We start from the raw sequence: 19,794 nt of genomic DNA, 5'->3' as shown, positions 1-19,794 counted from the left end.
CAAATGTTCCACCATTTGTTCGTATGTCCTTACTACACTGATTTAAGGACAAAATATCTACCGCAATATTATCATATATATTCTAATACATGTAAATTTGATTTGTTAATAAACACTTATAATACAAGTTATATTCGCAAACTTAGTATGTATATCCAACATACTTTTGTACATAGAAAAAACGTCTGCAATATTGTGATTGTAATCCATTATTGTCATCTGACTTTGTACTCTCTATATTTCTACAGTAAAGTTACGTTCATGAACTGATTTGTTCCTGAAGAAACGGATTGGTTGTACAGTACAGAAAATACATCTCGATCGTAGGAAATCAGCAGAAAGTAATATATCAATGGTATGAAGCTAATGTGTCTTCTGTAGTATCTTCCGTCAGTCTAACAGCTTGTTGCGCTCTGTGCGTCGAGATCTGAAACACACCAGTGTTGTAGAAATTCATTCCAAGTTATATCTCTGGACCTTGTCATTATTTGTAAATGTATTTTCGATAACTTAGTTCAGTTAACATACAGTACAACGTGCAAGACTTAGCTGCCAAACACTTGTTGTGTTTCAGAGATGACCCGTCATTGCGTACCTTCGTTGGTGTTAGTCTCGAACTGGAGGTCTTCCGCCGGCTTGACACCCCCGCAGTTCCCCCCTCCAAGAATCTCAATCACTGTTCCATTATGGAAACGTTGTGCGATTCCCCAAGAATTAGGGTTCTTGTATTGCCATTGTATCTGTAGCAGAAGGTAATACGGCCCTTGTTGACTTTCTCAAAAACTGAGAGCGCGTTAGTGAGTGGGATATCAAGCTGCTTCGTTAAGTGAGTGAATATTGTTTTACGTCTTAGTCAACATTATACCTTCTGTATCATGGCAACCTGTTGTTTTACGTCTTACTCAACACTATACCTTCTGTAGCTGTAAATAGCTGAATCTTGGTTAAGAGTAGTTGATAGCATAAACATGGAACGAAATCCTACATTGTAACCCATATCGTTACTATAGTGAAAATGTGTAGTTGTTTCACACAGCCCATAAATATATTGAACAGATTCAAAGATTTATAGATGTAAAACTCTGTTTCCTGCTCAACATTTCATTTATATTGCCATATCATAAAAGGTTAATCGTGTTGATGTTTTGTTTAATGAGAGGGCTAGTGAAAAATGATGCTCAGTCCTGTCTTGTGTGAATAAATGAGGGGTAAATCTAACCCAGACTAGTCTGTTTGAGACCCCTACAGCACTTGCGAAATACACGTAAACGATTGTGTTACATACATGCGGAGTCAAACAAGGGTTGTAAATATGACGGGTTAAGCAAATTAGAATACATATGTCGAATTGCATAACAGGTGTTTTGGGATGATGATAAAGCTTCACGCACATGTAGGTCATGTTGAAGATAATGTTCAAATAGGTCGGGATAAGAAAAAGTGACACATAGACGTACATTTTTACTGAACAATAGCCCGGTTCCTCTGGTGTCTATGAGGAATGTTCCCTTGGGTCCACATGTATTCCGAACATTCCCAGAATGGCGGGTGTAGCAGTCCAGACCCTGTCCGTACGGGCTGGGTGTGCCCGTTGAAAATGCAAACTCATAGTCGTCTGTTATCACAGTCATATTCTGCAAGAGTAAAACTTAGAAAAAGGTCTTTTTGCATACAGAGATGTTTCGGTGGTTGTCATGTCATTGTATAAATATTCACCAACAAAACACGTTCTACAGGTCTGAATTGGTGGCCCTAGAACCTAGATGGACAGTTTTAGGGCAACTTGGGCCAATAAGAAGCTTATTGGCGTCCATTATATAGCTGGTGGTGGTGTTATAGTCTTAGGGCGACTGGGGTATGAGGGCGGACGATGAATGTTACTGAGAAGAATGTACAATGTGAATGAACCCTCCTAAAATTAATGTACAAATTAAGTGACCCCACTTCATGTCATGCACAAAATCAATGAGTGAGTTGATATTTAACGTCTCATCGGCAATGTTTCAGCCATATCGTGACGAGAACAAATTTGACGATTAGAAAGATGTATATATCATAAAACCTGTCGTCAAAGGACAGTAGAACAACTAGACTATCACAGTTCGAATTTAAAACTAGCATGTAAAGTTAAAACTAATAGCACTTTTTGGACAATACATAATATTAAAATAGGCTATAGATCGCCAACAACAGAAGGTAGATCACCATACTAAGGACTATGGGGATCAAAATCAATGAATCTTCATGGGGTGACATTTGATGACTACGGACCCCAATAGCGTGGATATACAGCTTGCTAGATGTTTTGGTCGAGACTCTATCACTAACAGTTATGTAGTTAAATTATGATTAATCATTGACATACCTCAGCGTTGACCTTGACTCTCGAGAAGCTTGTGACTCCAGCTTTTCCACCCGTCATTGGCTCTTCCCCGTCACAGTCAAGGTCTCTGACGCCTGGGTAGTCTCCCTTGTTAGTATGGAACAAGGTCACATACTCGCTGGGTACACTTGACATGTTGTGACAGTAGATTCGAACCTTCTTGTTGCCCAAGGTAGGTGAGTAGATCCAGTATTCACCGTCAGTGGCCCCAGGAAGACATTGCTTTATGTCAGAGCAATTGTGTGGATTTGCAGCTGGAGGTGTTTCTTCAGGAACTCCTAGAAATAGTGTTCTAAATTGTTCTATCAACTAGCAAAGTGACAATTAAGATAAACAAAAACATAGTAAATTCTGGGAAGGACGCTGCTAAAACAGTGGCACGTTATGGTAAGGAAGAGATATTCAGCTAATAGTGAAGAATATTGTCACAGAAGGCTGAGATAGTTGGGATGGTAGGGCAACAATACGCAGCCAGTTACAGCTTCTGCATTAACGACGCAGTTAGGCCTTTCTGCCAACAGTATAACGCACAGTTAGGGTTTCTCTGTCACCTTATAACACACGGTTAGGGTTTCTCTGTCAATGTATAACACACAGTTAGGCCTCTCTGTCAATGTATAACACACAGTTAGGGCTTGGATCTTCACGGGTCACGCCTTGTCATCGTATATAACACGCAGTTAAGTTAGGCTCTCTGTCAATGCATAACACAGTAAGGGCTTCTCTGTCAATGCATAACACTCTGTCAATGCATAACACACAGTTAGGGCTATTCTGTAAATGCATAACACACAGTTAGGGCTTTTCTGTCAACGTATAACCACTCATTCTCAATAAATGGTTGCATTTGACGATATCAAAAGTAGAAAAATAAAGTTAATATATTCATTAACTATAAGATTATTTCAGAGTAGAGTATTAGGTTTACATAATATACAACAAGTAATCTTTGTTTTAAACATATTATTTTTCGACTCAAAGTAATGCTTCGAGTTTCCAAAGATGTAGCTAAGTAATGTACGTTACGGTGAAAGCGATTCCTATACGTTGATTAGTAATAAACAGAAGTATTAAAGATATATTCTCTTCTTCCATACCGTAGTGGAGAATATTCTGGTTTTAATAAAAACAAATAACTGTCATGAATAGCAAAGAAGAGTTCCAGTCGAGATCTTCAAAGGTCACGTATCTTTTCTGCCAAAAATCATGTCAGTGTAATTTCAAACTACATCATTTGGTTTATGTGATGTCCACAAAATACACATGTTTAGAGACAAGAACATTTCTAGAAGTCGACAATTAAATTATAATCTACGCAATAATTTCAAAATGAAGTATTCGAATTTGTTCGTTTCTTGAAAGGATTCCATGAACATGTACATGTATGAAATGTAACGTACATTACTGCCTTTGTAGCACAGTTCTGAAACTATGAATTGTCACATAAATACTGCAAATTTCACTTCAACAGACAGAACAAAATAAGATGTGGTAAAAACGACATAAATCGTTTTAAGCAACCTATATTTTCAAATCAGTAAAATCATCTCTCACATCCAAGTTTGATACTACATCATACTGCCGTGACTCTCGTTCGTAGTATTCATTGTACTATCGGTCTGTGGCTCTATGAATTATAATATTCCACACAATCAGTAAGGTTTGACTGAGAAACAAGCAAACACACTTTCAATTCACTGAAATCTCTAACTGCAAATACATCCAACACTCTGTGCTTCTCAACAGCATCCAATTTCAGCATTCTTCGAGATTTGCCTACAGGTTCATCTATCTTGCACATCACATCAGAAGCTGGAAACCATACATCATTATCACATTTAGAGTACTGAACCAAAAAGCGTTTTTTCTCCAAAAATGGGCGGTTGGGTAGCCGAGAGGTTAAAGCCTTCCCTCGTCACGCCGAAGGCCATAGTTCCATTCCCTACATGGGCACAACGTATGAAGCCCATATCTGGTGTCCCGACGTAATACTGCTCGAATATTGCTAAAGGCGCGTAAATCCCGACTCACTCACTAACTCATTCTTCAAAAAGGATATTTCAGCTGTGTTATCCTCTCCATCTGCTTGAAGAACATTTGAAATGTACGTTACCATCTTACGTATTCTCATGATTTACCCGAAATTCTCTCTAGGTACCTGAGTTACATTTATATGCTACATACAAACAATTACACCAACATCATGTATGATTATGCAAGTATCAGTAGCAATTGAAAGCGATTTCCAAACTTTAAATAGCCTAAAAATCAATAGCTTTTCGCAAAATTGTTTTACATTTGAATTCAAGACGTAAAATAATAAACGCATGGATATATCTGCTTAATCCATTCTTCATACTAGTTAAACATCATAAGGATTTAATAATATTAAAGCTTATGAAATTGATGTTTACTTTAAATGTCCATGAATAACTGGATACCCAGTGTAACGTACATTTCACTATCTGTTTACATACATAGTTCGTCAACCATAGTTCACAATCAGCCACAACCAAATTGACCCTAGGGGAATGAATTGTATGAACAAAACTCTTTCTATGTTTCTCTTACGTTCTATGAGACAAAGAAACATATTGGTACTAAAGTTTAAATCACCATTTAATCATATTTTGAGCGATACTGAAGATATTAATTCGTAGATCTGCCGCCTCAGGACTCTATGACACGTGGTGGGTTAAAATAGTGACGTGTGCAAAAGTGGTATTGAGCTGGACAACGTCGGAATAAGAAAATCCGAATGTACTGGTATCGTACATTTCAGTAACGTACATTTCTTTCTATCAACAATTTCCCAATATCTGCTCAAACTTGTTAAGGATTAAACAAAAAATGTTGATTTTGTGATGAGACCGTTAATGTTAATAATTATCATGCAAGATAAATTTCGATATATTTTGTTTACTTTGATAATATAATAGCCACGTACATTACATCTTTAACCATACGCTTTTGACAGGCCTTGTTCAAATAGGGACAGAGTAGAAACATGCAAACTTTGGGGATCTGTCAGACTTCTTTTCACAGCTCTTTCTCATGACTATCTCAAAACAGTGAGTGAGTGAGTATGGTTTTACGCCGCTTTTAGCAATATTCCAGCAATATCACGGCGGGGGTAGACCAGAAATGGGCTTCACCTATCTCAAAACAGATGTGTCTTACTCACATATATCTTAAACAGTGCCCAAAATCATTTAATAAACTAAAGAAAACTGACACAAATTTTCATAAATTACAAACTGACGACATACATTTTAGACTTGACAGTAAAGTTATTTCACGTCCTGTTTAGTTTCTTTGATAGGTAAATGAAACGTCTATCATTGCAAAATACTACAGTCTGTTTACCGGGTTATTAGTAATGAAAATTACATACTGACTGTCGTTTAAGGTGTGTATACCACTTGCGGCGACAGTCACGTACGCTTCAAAATTAACAATCAATTGGATATATTTGGTGACATGTTGCAAAATGCAAAAGAATGAACTAAAAAGGAAAGCCAGGAAAATAAGCCAGCGCGGCGACACAAATGCGCCCTTTTATTGAGAATGAGCGAGACTTACACACAGTTAGGGCTTCTCTGTCAACAGTATAACACACAGTTAGGGCCTCTCTGATAATGCATAACACACAGTTAGGGGTTTTCTATCACTGTATAACACACAGTTAGGGCTTCTCTATCACTGTATAACACACAGTAAGGTCTTCTCTGTCAATGTATAACACACAGTTAGGGCTTCTCTATCGCTGTATAACACACAGTTAGGGCTTCTCTGTCAATGTATAACACACAGTTAGGGTTTCTCTGTCAATGTATAACACAGTTAGGGCTTCCCTGTCAATGTATAACACACAGTTAGGGTCTCTCTGTCAATGTATTACACAGTTAGGGCTTCCCTGTCAATAGTATAACACACAGATAGGGCTTATGTGTAATACACAGTTTGGCTTGTCTGTCAATGCATAACACACAGTTAACCTGTGTCCACCTAGAGCACACAGTTAGACCCTCCTGTCAAAAGTATACACTGTCAACAGAATACCGTAGACTAACGGTTTCTGTGTCACAGACATTGTGTGTTGTAACAGGCGTAAAAAGAGTGCAGGGTCATACAACGTTTCCACTCAGTTTATATGTAGGCAATGGGCACTTGGTACAGCTTATTGCATCGTCTATCGCAATCACGTTTGACAGTTGAAGGGAGGTAATCCCTGAACTCTTGTACGTTAATTCTTCTAAGTCCGCTCCTCTTAGTAGTATGGCCGCATTCTCACAAAACACATTCTTTCAAACCATTAAAACGTTATATCTAGTTATTGTTAGTATTTTGTGTGGTAATGTTGATGTAGGATTTTAAGACCTCTGGATTACGACCAAAGCCATTTCTGTATACATGTCAAGTTTAAACGCTGAGTAAATTTAAAGAGAAACGAATCAGTCGAGTTAACGCATAGTCTTTCCTAAAAGTAACTTAATTCAAAATTACACAACAATAGCTTTATCTTTACTGGTGTCGCATTTAAAAAGCTTGTTGTAACATCATGTTATACATCACAGACTAACAGGTTTCGACACAGACATCCATACAAAGGATATTCTGACAGATATACAAGGTGTGTCGTCACAGACATACACGATGTGTCGTCACAGACATACAAGATGTGTCGTCACAGACATACAGCTGGTGTCATAACAGACAAGCAACGTGTGTCGTCACAGACATACAACTGGTGTCATCACAGACAAGCAGCGTGTGTCGTCACATGCATACAAGGCGTGTCGTCACAGGCATACAGGGGAGGTGTGTCGTCACAGGCAAACAATGGATGTCATCACACACATACAAGTCGTATCATCACACAGGCAAACAATGGATGTCGTAAAAGACATACAAGATGTGTCGTCACAGATATACAACTGGTGTCGTCACAGACATACAAGTGGTGTCATCACTGACAAGCAACGGGTGTCGTCACAGACATACAAAGAATGTTCTGACAGACATACAGGGTGTGTCGTAACAGACAAACAATGGGTGTCGTTTCAGACATACAACTGGTGTCGTTACAGACTTACAAGAGGGTGTCGTTTCAGATACATACAACGGGTGTCATCAGACAAACAATGAGTGTCGCCACAGACATACAACTGGTGTCATCAGATAAACAATGGGAGTCGCCGCAGACATACAGCGGGTGTCATCAGATAAACAATGAGTGTCGCCACAGACATACAACGGGTGTCATCAGACAAACAATGGAGTCGCCACAGACATACAACGGGTGTCATCAGACAAACAATGGGAGTCGCCACAGACATACAACGGGTGTCATCAGACAAACAATGAGTGTCGCCACAGACGTACAACGGGTGTCATCAGACAAACAATGAGCGTCGCCACAGACATACAACGGGTGTCATCAGACAAACAATGGGAGTCGCCACAGACATACAACGGGTGTCATCAGACAAACAATGGGAGTCGCCACAGACATACAACGGGTGTCATCAGATAAACAATGGGAGTCGCCATAGACATGAAAGAAATTGGTGTGCGTCTCGATTTATGCCACAGATAAGGTCATTATTGAGCTACCAAAACCTTGCATCAGTTTTGACTCCTTTGAAACCCGTAGCAATGTCCATTTCCTCGGTTGAACTCGATTCGAAAGCCCTAGAAAAATCACTAATAGGAGAAATATATGGCTGGGCCCAGCGAATGTACCCCAAGTCCCTATAACAAAGGATAATTATAAACCTCAGGAGTTCAAGGAATGAATTTCTATATGTTTACAGGCAAGGGGAATTAGAACCACGTGAATTCTAACCTCCCTACTGATTTGCGTTTTAACGAATATGGATTCGTATTTCAACAGGTGTTGACAAACTGAAAACAAGGTTATTTGGCCAAGATGTTAAATTTCAGCCACAGGCCATTCGAAGAATTGATATCGTTCAGTAACCATAATAACCAACTCTATTCCACTGACCGTTCCCCTTTGTATAAACGCTTCCACAGTCAAGATCTCAGCAGACATGTGGAGGATATTTCCACATTTTACATAAGTGATGTCCCATCAATTCCTTTGACCTATCAAGTGACAAATTGGCTTACCTTTGCACATGTGTGTGACCGGTTAAAACAATGGAGACTCATGCGCTCAATTTGAGGAAATACTCGGTATTTTCAGTATTTCATATATATATAGTGATTTATTAAAACGTACTCATGATAAAGTCGGAGTTGTACAATAGGGTATGTACAGATATTTCGTATGAATATGAAAACAGGATGCTGTTGGTTGTATTTACCTGTTTCGTAGAACCGTGCACCCACTTCAGGAACGTCTACCTCGTGTGCTTGTGGGAGGGACGAACTACGGCGGCACACCCTTGTATTTGCATTATAGATGAACGCCAAGCATTGATTCTTTAAGCAGAGCACCCCACAATGTACTCTGTTCAACACATTGGGTTCCTCCAGTAAACCATTGACACTCATATCATTGTATTCGGGGCGGTTTTTAAAGTGCGTAGAAGTAATACTAGCAGCTAAACACTTGCACAGCATGAACAACAGCAATGCCCTGTTCATCGTTATCTGTTCTGCCTATTCTGACTCTGAGTTTGTCTTCAGGATCAATCAGGATTCACTGCTAAGCAATCAATAGCAGTGGGAAGGGACCGAGACTGGAACGGCTTTATGTGCTTGAATAACCGGCATCCATACGAGACAACAGGCAATTTAACAACTTTCGATACCGGGGCAATATTTCCAGTTCCAATTGAACTCAGTGTTACAAAATCGTTATCACTAATTAGCCTTCATCTAGTTCATCTAATGACAGATGGAGGATGTCGGTGCATTTTGTAGCAAGTGGAGGAAGTCAGGCTCATCTTCTTGCAAACAGAGACCACACAATAGGATTCATCTGATATCTAATAAGATTATTGACCTATTACATGGTCTCTGATGCAGGTGAAGTAAGTCGGGTTCACCATGTCTCATGTGGAAAAGTCGGGTTCACCATGTCTCATGTGGAGTAAGTCGGGTTCACCATGTCACATGTGGAAAAGCCGGGTTCACCGTGTTGTAGGTGGAAGACGCCTGGTTCACTTTGCAACAGGGTGCGAAATCTGGTTCAACTTGTTGCAGATAAGAAGCCTGGTTCACTTTGTAGTAGATGGAGGAAGGCGGGTTCAACATATCACAAGTGGAGGAAGCCCGGTTCAACTTGACGCAGGTAAAAGAAGCCTGGTTCACTTTGTAGCAGGTGGAAGAAGACGGGTTCACTTTGTAGTAGATGGAGGAAGGAGGGTTCAACATGTCACAAGTGGAAGAAGCCCGCTTCAGCTTGACGCAGGTAGAGGAAGCCTGGTTCACTTTGTAAGAGGTGGATGAAGGAGGGTTCAACATGTCACAAGTGGAGGAAGCCCGCTTCAGCTTGACGCAGGTAGAGGAAGCGTGGTTCTCTATGTAGGAGGTGGAGGAGTGAGTGAATGAGTTAAAAGTGTACATCGTGTCGGCAATATTACAGCCATATAGCGAAGAAAACAAGGTAATCATTTTAAGATATCTGTCGACAAAGGACAGTGAAATAGGTGTATATATCACAGTTTTGAAAAAAAACCCAACCTGACCATAATTAAAAATATATACTACTCAAAGTTTGATAAGGATCATATAGTTCTTACATTATAAAATCAATATATGAATTGATATGACACGCAAATTTCAACACAATGTTTGACTGACCCCTCTTGAGCCTCAAAACACAGGTTAGGTAGGGAAATGCATGCTGCAATGATCATGAGTAGCACGTGAAGCATGGTACCCACATTTTTCACATTTCTGAGTGCTTGTCGTTGATTTGAATTTGGGCATTGTCTTTACATCTGACATCGTTTAAGTCACTGTTACTCTATGAAAATGCCTCCACAACGTCAAAGACGTCGTTTGACTGTTGAAGAATTGGCCAGATGCATAGGAATGCTCGAAAATGGTGCAAGACAACGTCACGTTGCAGAGCTATTGGGTGTCAGTCAGAGCGTTGTTTGCAGAGCTTGGAACCGGTATCAAGCTCATGGTTCAGCTTCTCATCGACATGGAGGCGGCAGAGAAAGGTCCACCACGCAGCAAGATGACCGTTTTCTCTTGATTTCAGCACAACGTCATCGGTTTGCAACGGCGACTGCGCTTAGAAATGATCTTCTGAATGCAACTGGAGTTAACATTTCCACGCAAACTGTGCGTAATCGTCTTCATGAAGCTGGTCTTCGTTCCCGGAGAGCCTGTATTCGCATCCCTCTTACTCAGCGACACAGACAAGATCGTTTGAATTGGGCCAGGGCTCATGTGAATTGGAGGGTTGTTGATTGGGCCCCTGTACTTTCACAGACGAGTCGAGGTTTTGTGTTGACTTCACAGATCGTCGTGCACGAGTGTGGAGAAGGGCAGGAGAACGATATCAGGACGCTAATGTTGCTGAACACGACAGATATGGTGGTGGGTCGTTGATGATTTGGGGAGGAATCAGTCGAGCTGGACGAACTGATCTCCATGTCCTAAGGCGAGGCACGATGACCGGAGTGCGCTACAGGGATGAAGTCCTGATGTGTACGTGAGACCATATGCTGGTGCTGTTGGTCCTGACTTCATCCTCATGGACGATAATGCACGTCCACATCGTGCTAGGGTGGTGGACGAGTACCTGGAACGTGAGACAATTGTTCGTATGGACTGGCCAGCTCTGTTCTCCAGACCTCAACCCTATCGAGCATGTCTGGAATATGCTTCAGGTAGCGATTTCACGTCGTCCTGTACAACCAACCACCCTCCAGGAACTTGAAAATGTTCTGATCCAAGAATGGAACAATCTCTATCTTGCGTCCATTCAAAACCTCGTTGGAAGCATGAGACGACGTTGCCAAGCTGTCATTGAGCTAACGGAGGCCATACCCGCTATTGACACTTGTTTGTGCAGTGTGAAATGGAATGTGCAGAGTTTAAACAATTTCGTGATCATGAAATTACCATGCTTTTTATGGTACTCTCCCTTTACCTTAGGAGTACGCGATGAAATGTCATGTTTGCCAAATTTTTCTGTCACAATTTCTTGAAGTAAACATTTCTGAACATCAATCACTCTGTGTTGGTTGTCATTCACCTTTGTTGAAAGTTTTACAAGTGCTGAAAAATATGATCCTTATCAAACTTTGAGTAGTATATATATAAGAAGAGAGTAGATCCAATAGATGCATCCGTACCAATTAAAACTAGGCTATAAACCACCAATAACCACCTTACTGGGGATCAAGAGAACTTACAGTGCTTTCGCTTCCTACATGATTTCCTAGCAGGATTTATGCCATCCCTTTGGTTATCAGTGGTTGTAAATTCTGCTAGCCAATATTTAAAATACTTAGGCCAATCAAAATTCTAAAACACTAGACAAAATATTATGCACTTTGATCAACAATGGACTTATATTTCACTATTTTAACCCTCTTAGTGACACCGCCATATGTGTTCTTAGTTGATCATAATATTAATCCAACTTAAAACAGATATCGATTTCAAAATTTATCTATCAGTTCAATTTCTCTTAAGAAGCCAAGTATAAAATGAGCCTTGACATTACTAAAAGGATCCATTAGACTAGTGGAATGATAATAAAGATCCCTTGTGAGAGAGAAATCGACACAATCTAGCAAAACATGCCTGACAGTGATTCTCTCATCACAAGGGATACAGAAAGGAGGATCTTCAGCTTTTAACAAGTGTTGATGTGTATAACGAATATGACCAATACGACACCGTCGCATAATGACCTCTTCAAATCTGGACTTACAACCCAAGTAGGTGTAACCGATAGTTGGTTTTATTGCATGTAATTTATTGAAACCTACTCGGGTGTCCCACTCCTTCTGCATCAGATCGCGGATATAAGATCTAATGATAGGTTTGAAATCACTATATGGTAGAAGAAGTGGTGTCACAGATTTGGTGAGTGCTGTTTTTGCTGCATCATCAGCCATTGTGTTTCCCACAATGACAACATGGCTGGGCAACTAACAGAAGACAATGTCGTATTGACTAGTGGCAAGAGCATTGTATAGGTCCAATATATCTAGAATGACGGGATGGTCCGAAGACATGTTTTTTTCATTGCCTGAAGACATGACAATGAATCAGAAAATAATATATACAAATTGTTTATGATGAGACTGACGTTTAATGTATTGCAAGGCTGTCAATATTGCCATGGACTCTGCTGTGAATATGGAGCTATTGTCTGGTAATCGGAATGGGATATTGTTTGATCCGATGACAGTGGCACTGGACACATTGCCACCATCTTTAGATCCATCAGTAAAAATGGAACGATGGGAAGTATATTGGTTCCTTAACTGGATGTATTCCTGTTGGTATATGAAGTCATTTGTGTCAGATTTCTTATGATTAGTAAGATCTAGGTTCACTAGCGGTCGGACCAATTGCCAGGAAGGCGTTGAGAGAAGCCTGCATGGACATATAGTCTCCAGTTCAATATTTGCAGCTGTAATATGGGATTTCATCCGAATTCCCAAAGGTGGAATTTGTTTAGGGTTTATATTAAACAGTTCTTCATACTGTGGATTAAAAACTGTACCATAAGCAGGATTTGATGGATCTGAACATAACTTTGTGAGATATTGAAGAGATAATTTAATGCGGCGCTGATGAAGAGAAGGTTCATCCGCTTCTACATAAAGGCTATCGATAGGTGATGATCTGAAAGTACCAAGACATAATATTAAACCTTGATGGTGAATTGTATCTATTTTTTCTCAATTACTTTTACATGCTCCACCATATACAATTGAACCATATTCTAATTTTGAGCGAATAAGTGCTCTGTACAAGTGGAAGAGGGTTTTTTGGTCTCCTCCCCACTTTGAATTCGACACGACTTTCAACAAGTCTAAAGCCTTCGAGCATTTAGTCTTTAGCTGACTGATATGCGGGAAATATGTCAAATGATGGTCAAAAACAATCCCCAAAATCTAGCCTGTTCTACAACCTTAATAGGAGTTCCATCAAGAAATAATTCAGGATCTTTATGTGGTTTATATCTTCGACAAAAATGAATACAATTTGTCTTGGATTTTGAAAATTTGAAACCATTTTCGAGACACCAATGATGGATTTTATTAAGGCACAACTGTAACTGGCGTTCAATTGTGCGCATATTTTTGCCACGACATGAAATGTTAAAATCATCAACAAATAAAGACCCATCAATTGAGTCATTTAAAACTTCTGACAAACTGTTAATCTTAATGCTAAACAGTGTAACAGACAATATACTACCTTGTGGTACACCCTGATCTTGATTATAATGGTCAGACAGGGTAGAACCCACTCGGACCTGAAATGTTCTGTCTTTTAAAAACTGAGATGTAAAATGCGGAAAACGTCCTCTCAGTCCAAAATCATGTAAATCTCTTAAAATGCCATGCTTCCATGTGGTATCATACGCTTTTTCTAAATAAATAAAGATTGACACCGCATGTTGTTTATTAACAATGGCATTTCTTATAAATGAATCCAAACGTACTAAATGGTCAATGGTACTTCTGTGTTTCCATACTAATCTATTATTTACAATACGTTCCATAGTTTTACAGACACAGCTAGTTAAAGATATAGGTCGATAATTAGAAGGATCAGAATGATCCCGACCAGGTTCTGGTATTGGTACCACAATGGCATCATGCCAAGAAGATGGAAAGTTCCCAGAAGTCCATATGGCATCAAATATACAAAGCAGAGTTTCAAAACACGACTCAGGCAGATGTTATCAACACCTGTTGCAGTATTGTGTGCTTGTCCAAGTGTAGTGTGGAGCTCATGAATTGAAAATATTTCGTTATAATCTTCACCATTATCGGAAGTAAAATTAAGAGTTTTCTTCTCATGCTGTTTTTGATGTTTTTGGATTTGAGGTACGTAATTCGATGATGAAGAATGTTTAGACAAAGTTTCCCCTATTTTATTTGCAATGTCAATTTTGTCTGTAAGTAATTGATCACCGTCTTTCAGATGATGAACCGCCGATTTTGAACCTTTACCCTTGATTTTTTGTATCATGTTCCACACCTTAGAAATTGGCGTTCTAGAATTGATCCTACATACATAGTTACTCCAAGACTACGGCGTTTGTTCTGTTTAAAGGTTCGCCGTGCCTTGGGGTTTGCTATTTTGACAGTATTTAGATTATTCACTAAAGGGTGTCTACGAAAATATTTTTCTGCCTTTTTCCTGGTCTTCCTAGCCTTCTTACAGTCTAGGGGCGGTTGGGTAGCCTAGTGGTTAAAGCGTTGGCTCGTCACGCCGAAGACCCGGGTTCGATTCCCCACATTGGCACAATGTGTTAAGCCCATTTCTGGTGTCCCCCCGCCGTGATATTGCTGGAATATTGCTAAAAGCGGCGTAAAACTAAATTCAGTCAGTCAGTCTTACAGTCTATATCAAACCATGGTCTACGGATATGTGAAACTGAAGAGGACTTTGGAATAGTTTCTTCAGCAATAACATTAAGTTTGTCTGTAAACAGCTGAATGGGATCAGGTACATTCATGAACATATCTGTCTGCATTATTTCCTCACACAATGATTTATAAATAGTCCAGTTGGCCTTTGCAAAGTTCCACCTCGTGGAAGGTGGCTCATCAGCAGGGATGGTTGGAGTAAGAATGGAAGTGGTCACTTCCACAGAGGTCATCGTGGACAGACCATGAAAATTCACTTAACATATTAGAGTCTGACAGTGAGAGATCCAGGGCAGAATAACTACCACTAGCAGGATGCACGTAAGTCTGTGAGCCGTCATTAAAAATACACAAGCTATTATCAATGATAAAGTCTTCAATGACTTTTCCCTTAGAATTAGTGTTGGTACCTCCCCATAAAGGGTTATGACCATTTAAGGTCACCCATGAGTATACATGGTTTCGGGAGCTGGTCATATAATGTCTGTAGTTCGGATCGCTGAAGAGCAGAAGAGGGTGGAATATACAGTGAGCACAAAGTAAAATTAATATGCAGTGTAAGTCGAATTGCAACAGCCTGTAGATTGACATAAAGAGGAACAGGACTGTGGATCACATCCTGTTCCACCAAAATAGAACACCGACCAGAAGCTTTAACATCCGGAGGTGAAAAAGAATGATAAGAATTGTATTGACGGAATTCAAACTTATCTGTTGGCTTGAGATAAATCTCCTGGAGTCCTGTACTAATAAATGTAATTCATTGGCATTGGTCCTTAGACCTCTGCAATTCAACTGTATAAGTGGATGGTAAATGGTCACGTTATTTGGGGTGGGCGTACGGGTGATCTACTTTGCCCTGACCGTGGCGACTTGCTTCTATTTCGCCTATGGGGATCCATGTCTTCCAAGATATCAAACTTATTAAATACCTGTATTGGGTCTCGGAGACCCTTTGACATTCTGTCAGATTGCTTAGAATGATCAATATTCTTGCCAGCATTTCTAACCAGAGGAGATGGATATGTTGTTTTGTTTTTTGTTGCGTCTGCGTGTACGAGGTTACAGAAGTAACGTCAGGAGCAGCAGGAGTATCAACATCAGGAACAGAAGAAGCATCAACGAGTGAATAGGTATCTGTTTTGACCCATGTAATTTCTGTCTGGGTTTCAACTGATTTAGCAGATTTGTTCATTGTTCTGGTTACTGCAGCGGAATAAGACAGGGGAAGAGTGTTTGGTTGACTTGCATATGTACCAAGCGTTTGGCTTCAGGGTAAGACGTATTCTTTTCTAGTTTCAATTTAATGATTTTGTGCTCTGTTTGAAATACATGACACAGTTTAGAGGAGGCCATATGTTCTCCAGTACAGTTCACACACTAGGGATGTTTCGTACACTCGTTCCCATCATGACCTTGTTCACTAAATCGGTAGCATGTTTTGGATTTTGTGCATGACTTTGATCCATGCCCAAGTTTTTGGCAGTTGTAACAACGGAGTGGATTTGGAATACTAGTATATGTTTCCACCCCGATGTTACAATAGCCTGCTTTCATTACTTTTGGCAGTTTATGAAGGGCAAAAGTAAAGAGATAGGTGTTAATGTTGACGACTTCATTATTAATCTTCCTTGTAAAGCGTCTAATGTGAGTGACTCATTGATCTCTCAGCTCTGCTGTAAGTTCTGTTTCAGTCAGGTCAGAAAGCATTCTTTCCTTATCTCTCACAATGCCTTTACAGGTATTAAGTGTATTATGGGGTGAAACTGTCACCTGGTAATGCACAGGGCTCGACATGACCAGCTGATTGATAGAATCGGGCCGATTCTACCACCCGTCTAGGTGAAGTAAGGGGCGAAGTGGTGTGTTGGGCAAAGGAACACTGTTCCTGGAACCAGTGCGCTCAACCACCAGAATCCCGTCCTCCACCGACACAGGGGGGCAACCCGCGGCAAACGGGTTGGTGGACCAAATATACCCCTGGGTCCACAACGGGGGATTGAAGAGCTCTTAGCATTACCCAGCACCCACCACGAGGAGGTGGCTCTTCACGGGTGCCAGGAGGAGATGGAGGAAGACGGGTTCAGCATGTCACAAGTGGAGGAAGCCTGGTTCAACTTGACGCAGGTAGAGGAAGCCTTGTTCACTTTGTAGGAGGTGAAGGAAGGCGGGTTCATCTTGTAGTGGTGGCGTGTGGTCCTGTGCACAGAGATCAGGTCACGAATCAGTGGAAGTTAAGCAACGTCGAGCTCGGACAGTCCTTTGGTGGGTAACCGTGTTTGGCAGCTTGACTCCTGAGAGTTTCTAGGACTTCAGGCCTGCCCCACAACGAAGCACATGTGATATACATGTGGTTTCACCTTAGGCAAGTGAGTTTTGTCCAAATTGCCTCTGTTCACCCAGCAGAAAAGGGGTACCAGGTTGGATAAAGTCATGTGACTATAACCTTCTAGCGCCTAGGCAGCTTGGGTTATCCGGGGTAATAAGAATCAGATTCTGATTAAGCGCCGCGAGCAATCACTTGGTGTTTTGGAGACTGTGCGCTATAGAAGATGACTTATTATTATTATTATTAGGAGAAAGAAGGCGGCTTCACCTTGATAAAGGTACAGGAGGTCGCGTTCACCTTATGGGAGACGTAGGAAGTTAGGTTTTGCTTATTTCTGCTTGTTGAGAAAATATTGTTTACGTTGTAACAGAGAATAAATTCGTGTCCACCTTCGTATGTAATAATACACATGTACAACTATAACATTTAGTAACGCAACACCTATGATTTTAACATTCATAACATTTTATAGCCATTTATATTCATGTCATGATTATGCTTGCATGAGTATTATGACCTTCCGGGTGCAACATACATTCATTATATACATGCACGTGCCACGATCAAAGGCGAGCATCACGTTCCATTCGTCTACCCGCCATTAAGCAAATATCAATTTTCAGTAAACTTTGTAATATAAATATTCAAATGCAAACTTCAAAGAGTATTATGGAATGTAAATATGACTTATGCCTTGCAGGCTATTACATACAGTCAAACCTGCACAAGCCGTTTTCATATGCAATATAGACAATATAGTACATGTCAACATCTGCAGAGAAATAGAGTCAAATCCTGATGAGTCGAATCGCTGGGGACCAAGTAAAAGATTCGACTTATCGATGTATTCGAGACATAGGTATGTCTATGAGGGTAGAAAAAAAGATGATTGAATATTGAACAATTCCTTTATTCAGCACATCATATCTAAATATAGCACAACAATACATTAGGTGACATAGATAATGGATAATAATGGATAATGGAAACAAACAGTATATAAATGAGAACACATTTCAATACTAGCACAATAAAATACAAAATATATTTACCTCTTAAAATCCATGAACAAAATCTATCGGCAATCGATAGATATACATGTACATGCCGCCATCTTGAATCTTATTAATACAAAAAGATGAACTCACTTCTGGAAAAAGTCTGACATTAATGTTTGTTTCTGTGAATTTCCCTTACATTTATACACAAATTCACGGACGCTTGCCAAGTGGGAAAAATGTTCTTTGTTTGTACCTGGGACCGACTCGAGAAATTCCTCCAGTCCTTCACAGAACTTTATCGCTTCCGATACGGATGGTGGTGGCTTGACGGCAGGGTGTGTCTCGTCTTCATCATCAGACGAGTCGTCGTTGTGACAGGTCCTGGGACCAAGCAATGACTCGATGATGTCGGCATCAGATGAAGGGGCACATGTTTCAATGTTGTCATCGACACTTACATAGTCGACCAAAGTCACATCACCTGGAAGTACACAGACATGTAATCTGGCTAGGGGGATGTCATCTTCATCGTCATATTCACATGGGGCGTCGGGAGATGCGGCTTCTGTCAGAACGAATCCAGCGTGGCGGTAGCAGTTGGAGATTGTTACTGGCTTTACTTTCTGCCAAGCATGTCATAACATACGCATGGCATCAAGCACTGTGATTACACATTCCTTACTGTCGTTGATGGCTGCTATGTAACGGTCAAGAGCTGCATTCCTGTAGTGAACCTTCAAATTATTGATGACACCTTGGTCCATTGGCTGCGTTTTAGAAGTTGTGTTTGGTGGAAGGAACACAAGAGTAATGTTTGTGAGACCTTTGACTTTCGGCTGAGCAGGGCAGTTGTCTAAAATGAGTGCAATCTTCTTCTTCGCCTACTCATTTGTTTATCTAATCTACGCATACCTATGTACATGTAGAGACATCTGCAGAGAAATAATGGGTAATGTAAAAATGACTTATACCTTGCATTTTACCAGATGCAGTCAAACCTGCACTAGCCGTATTTCATCTACAATATGAAACATTGTTATGTAGCTACGCATACTTAGGTATATGTAAACGTCTGCAGAGAAATAATGGGTAATGTAAAAATGATTTAGGCCCCATGGCTATCAGATATAGTCTAACCTGTATTAGCTATACTTCATATACAATATGAACAATAATTATTATATATCTACGCATAATTATGTGTCATGTAAACATCTGCTGGGAAATAAAAACATATAAATAAAAAAAATCAGTAAACTGTTCTTACAGTACGATAACTGGAAAATCAATTGATCTTGTTGTTGATAATCAAATATGAGGCATCAACACCTGACACCTGCTGACAAATTCAAGGTTATTGATATGCAGAATGTTGGCAAGTCATTTTGGGCTACAGCAAGAGATGTTGGTTATCATCCATCGACTATCAGCCGATGGCCAGAAATCATCAGCAAACCAAAGACGTTAAGCACCGTTCAGATCGATCTAGAGATTACAGCACTTCTCACAATCACACGCTTTCATCCG

General features: G+C 40.1%; 1 protein-coding gene across 1 annotated transcript; it reads right to left on the bottom strand.

Moving 5' to 3' along the window:
* Positions 1 to 110: 110 nt before the first annotated feature.
* Positions 111 to 9,001, bottom strand: LOC124288102 (A disintegrin and metalloproteinase with thrombospondin motifs 9-like). The gene is made up of 5 exons (XM_046724667.1): positions 8,716 to 9,001; positions 2,366 to 2,661; positions 1,458 to 1,634; positions 596 to 740; positions 111 to 427 (listed from the first exon to the last, which is right to left on the bottom strand). The coding sequence occupies exons 1-5, from the start codon at positions 8,996 to 8,998 to the stop codon at positions 396 to 398; spliced, it is 933 nt and encodes a 310-aa protein (XP_046580623.1). The 5' UTR covers positions 8,999 to 9,001; the 3' UTR covers positions 111 to 395.
* Between the last annotated feature and the right edge of the window lie 10,793 nt (positions 9,002 to 19,794).

The sequence above is a fragment of the Haliotis rubra genome, unplaced genomic scaffold (assembly GCF_003918875.1).
Source record: "Haliotis rubra isolate DU_JTF1 unplaced genomic scaffold, ASM391887v1 Scf412, whole genome shotgun sequence".
Taxonomy (NCBI): domain Eukaryota; kingdom Metazoa; phylum Mollusca; class Gastropoda; order Lepetellida; family Haliotidae; genus Haliotis; species Haliotis rubra.
Note: the sequence above shows the minus strand (reverse complement) of the source record. Positions and strands in the feature narration are given on the sequence as shown.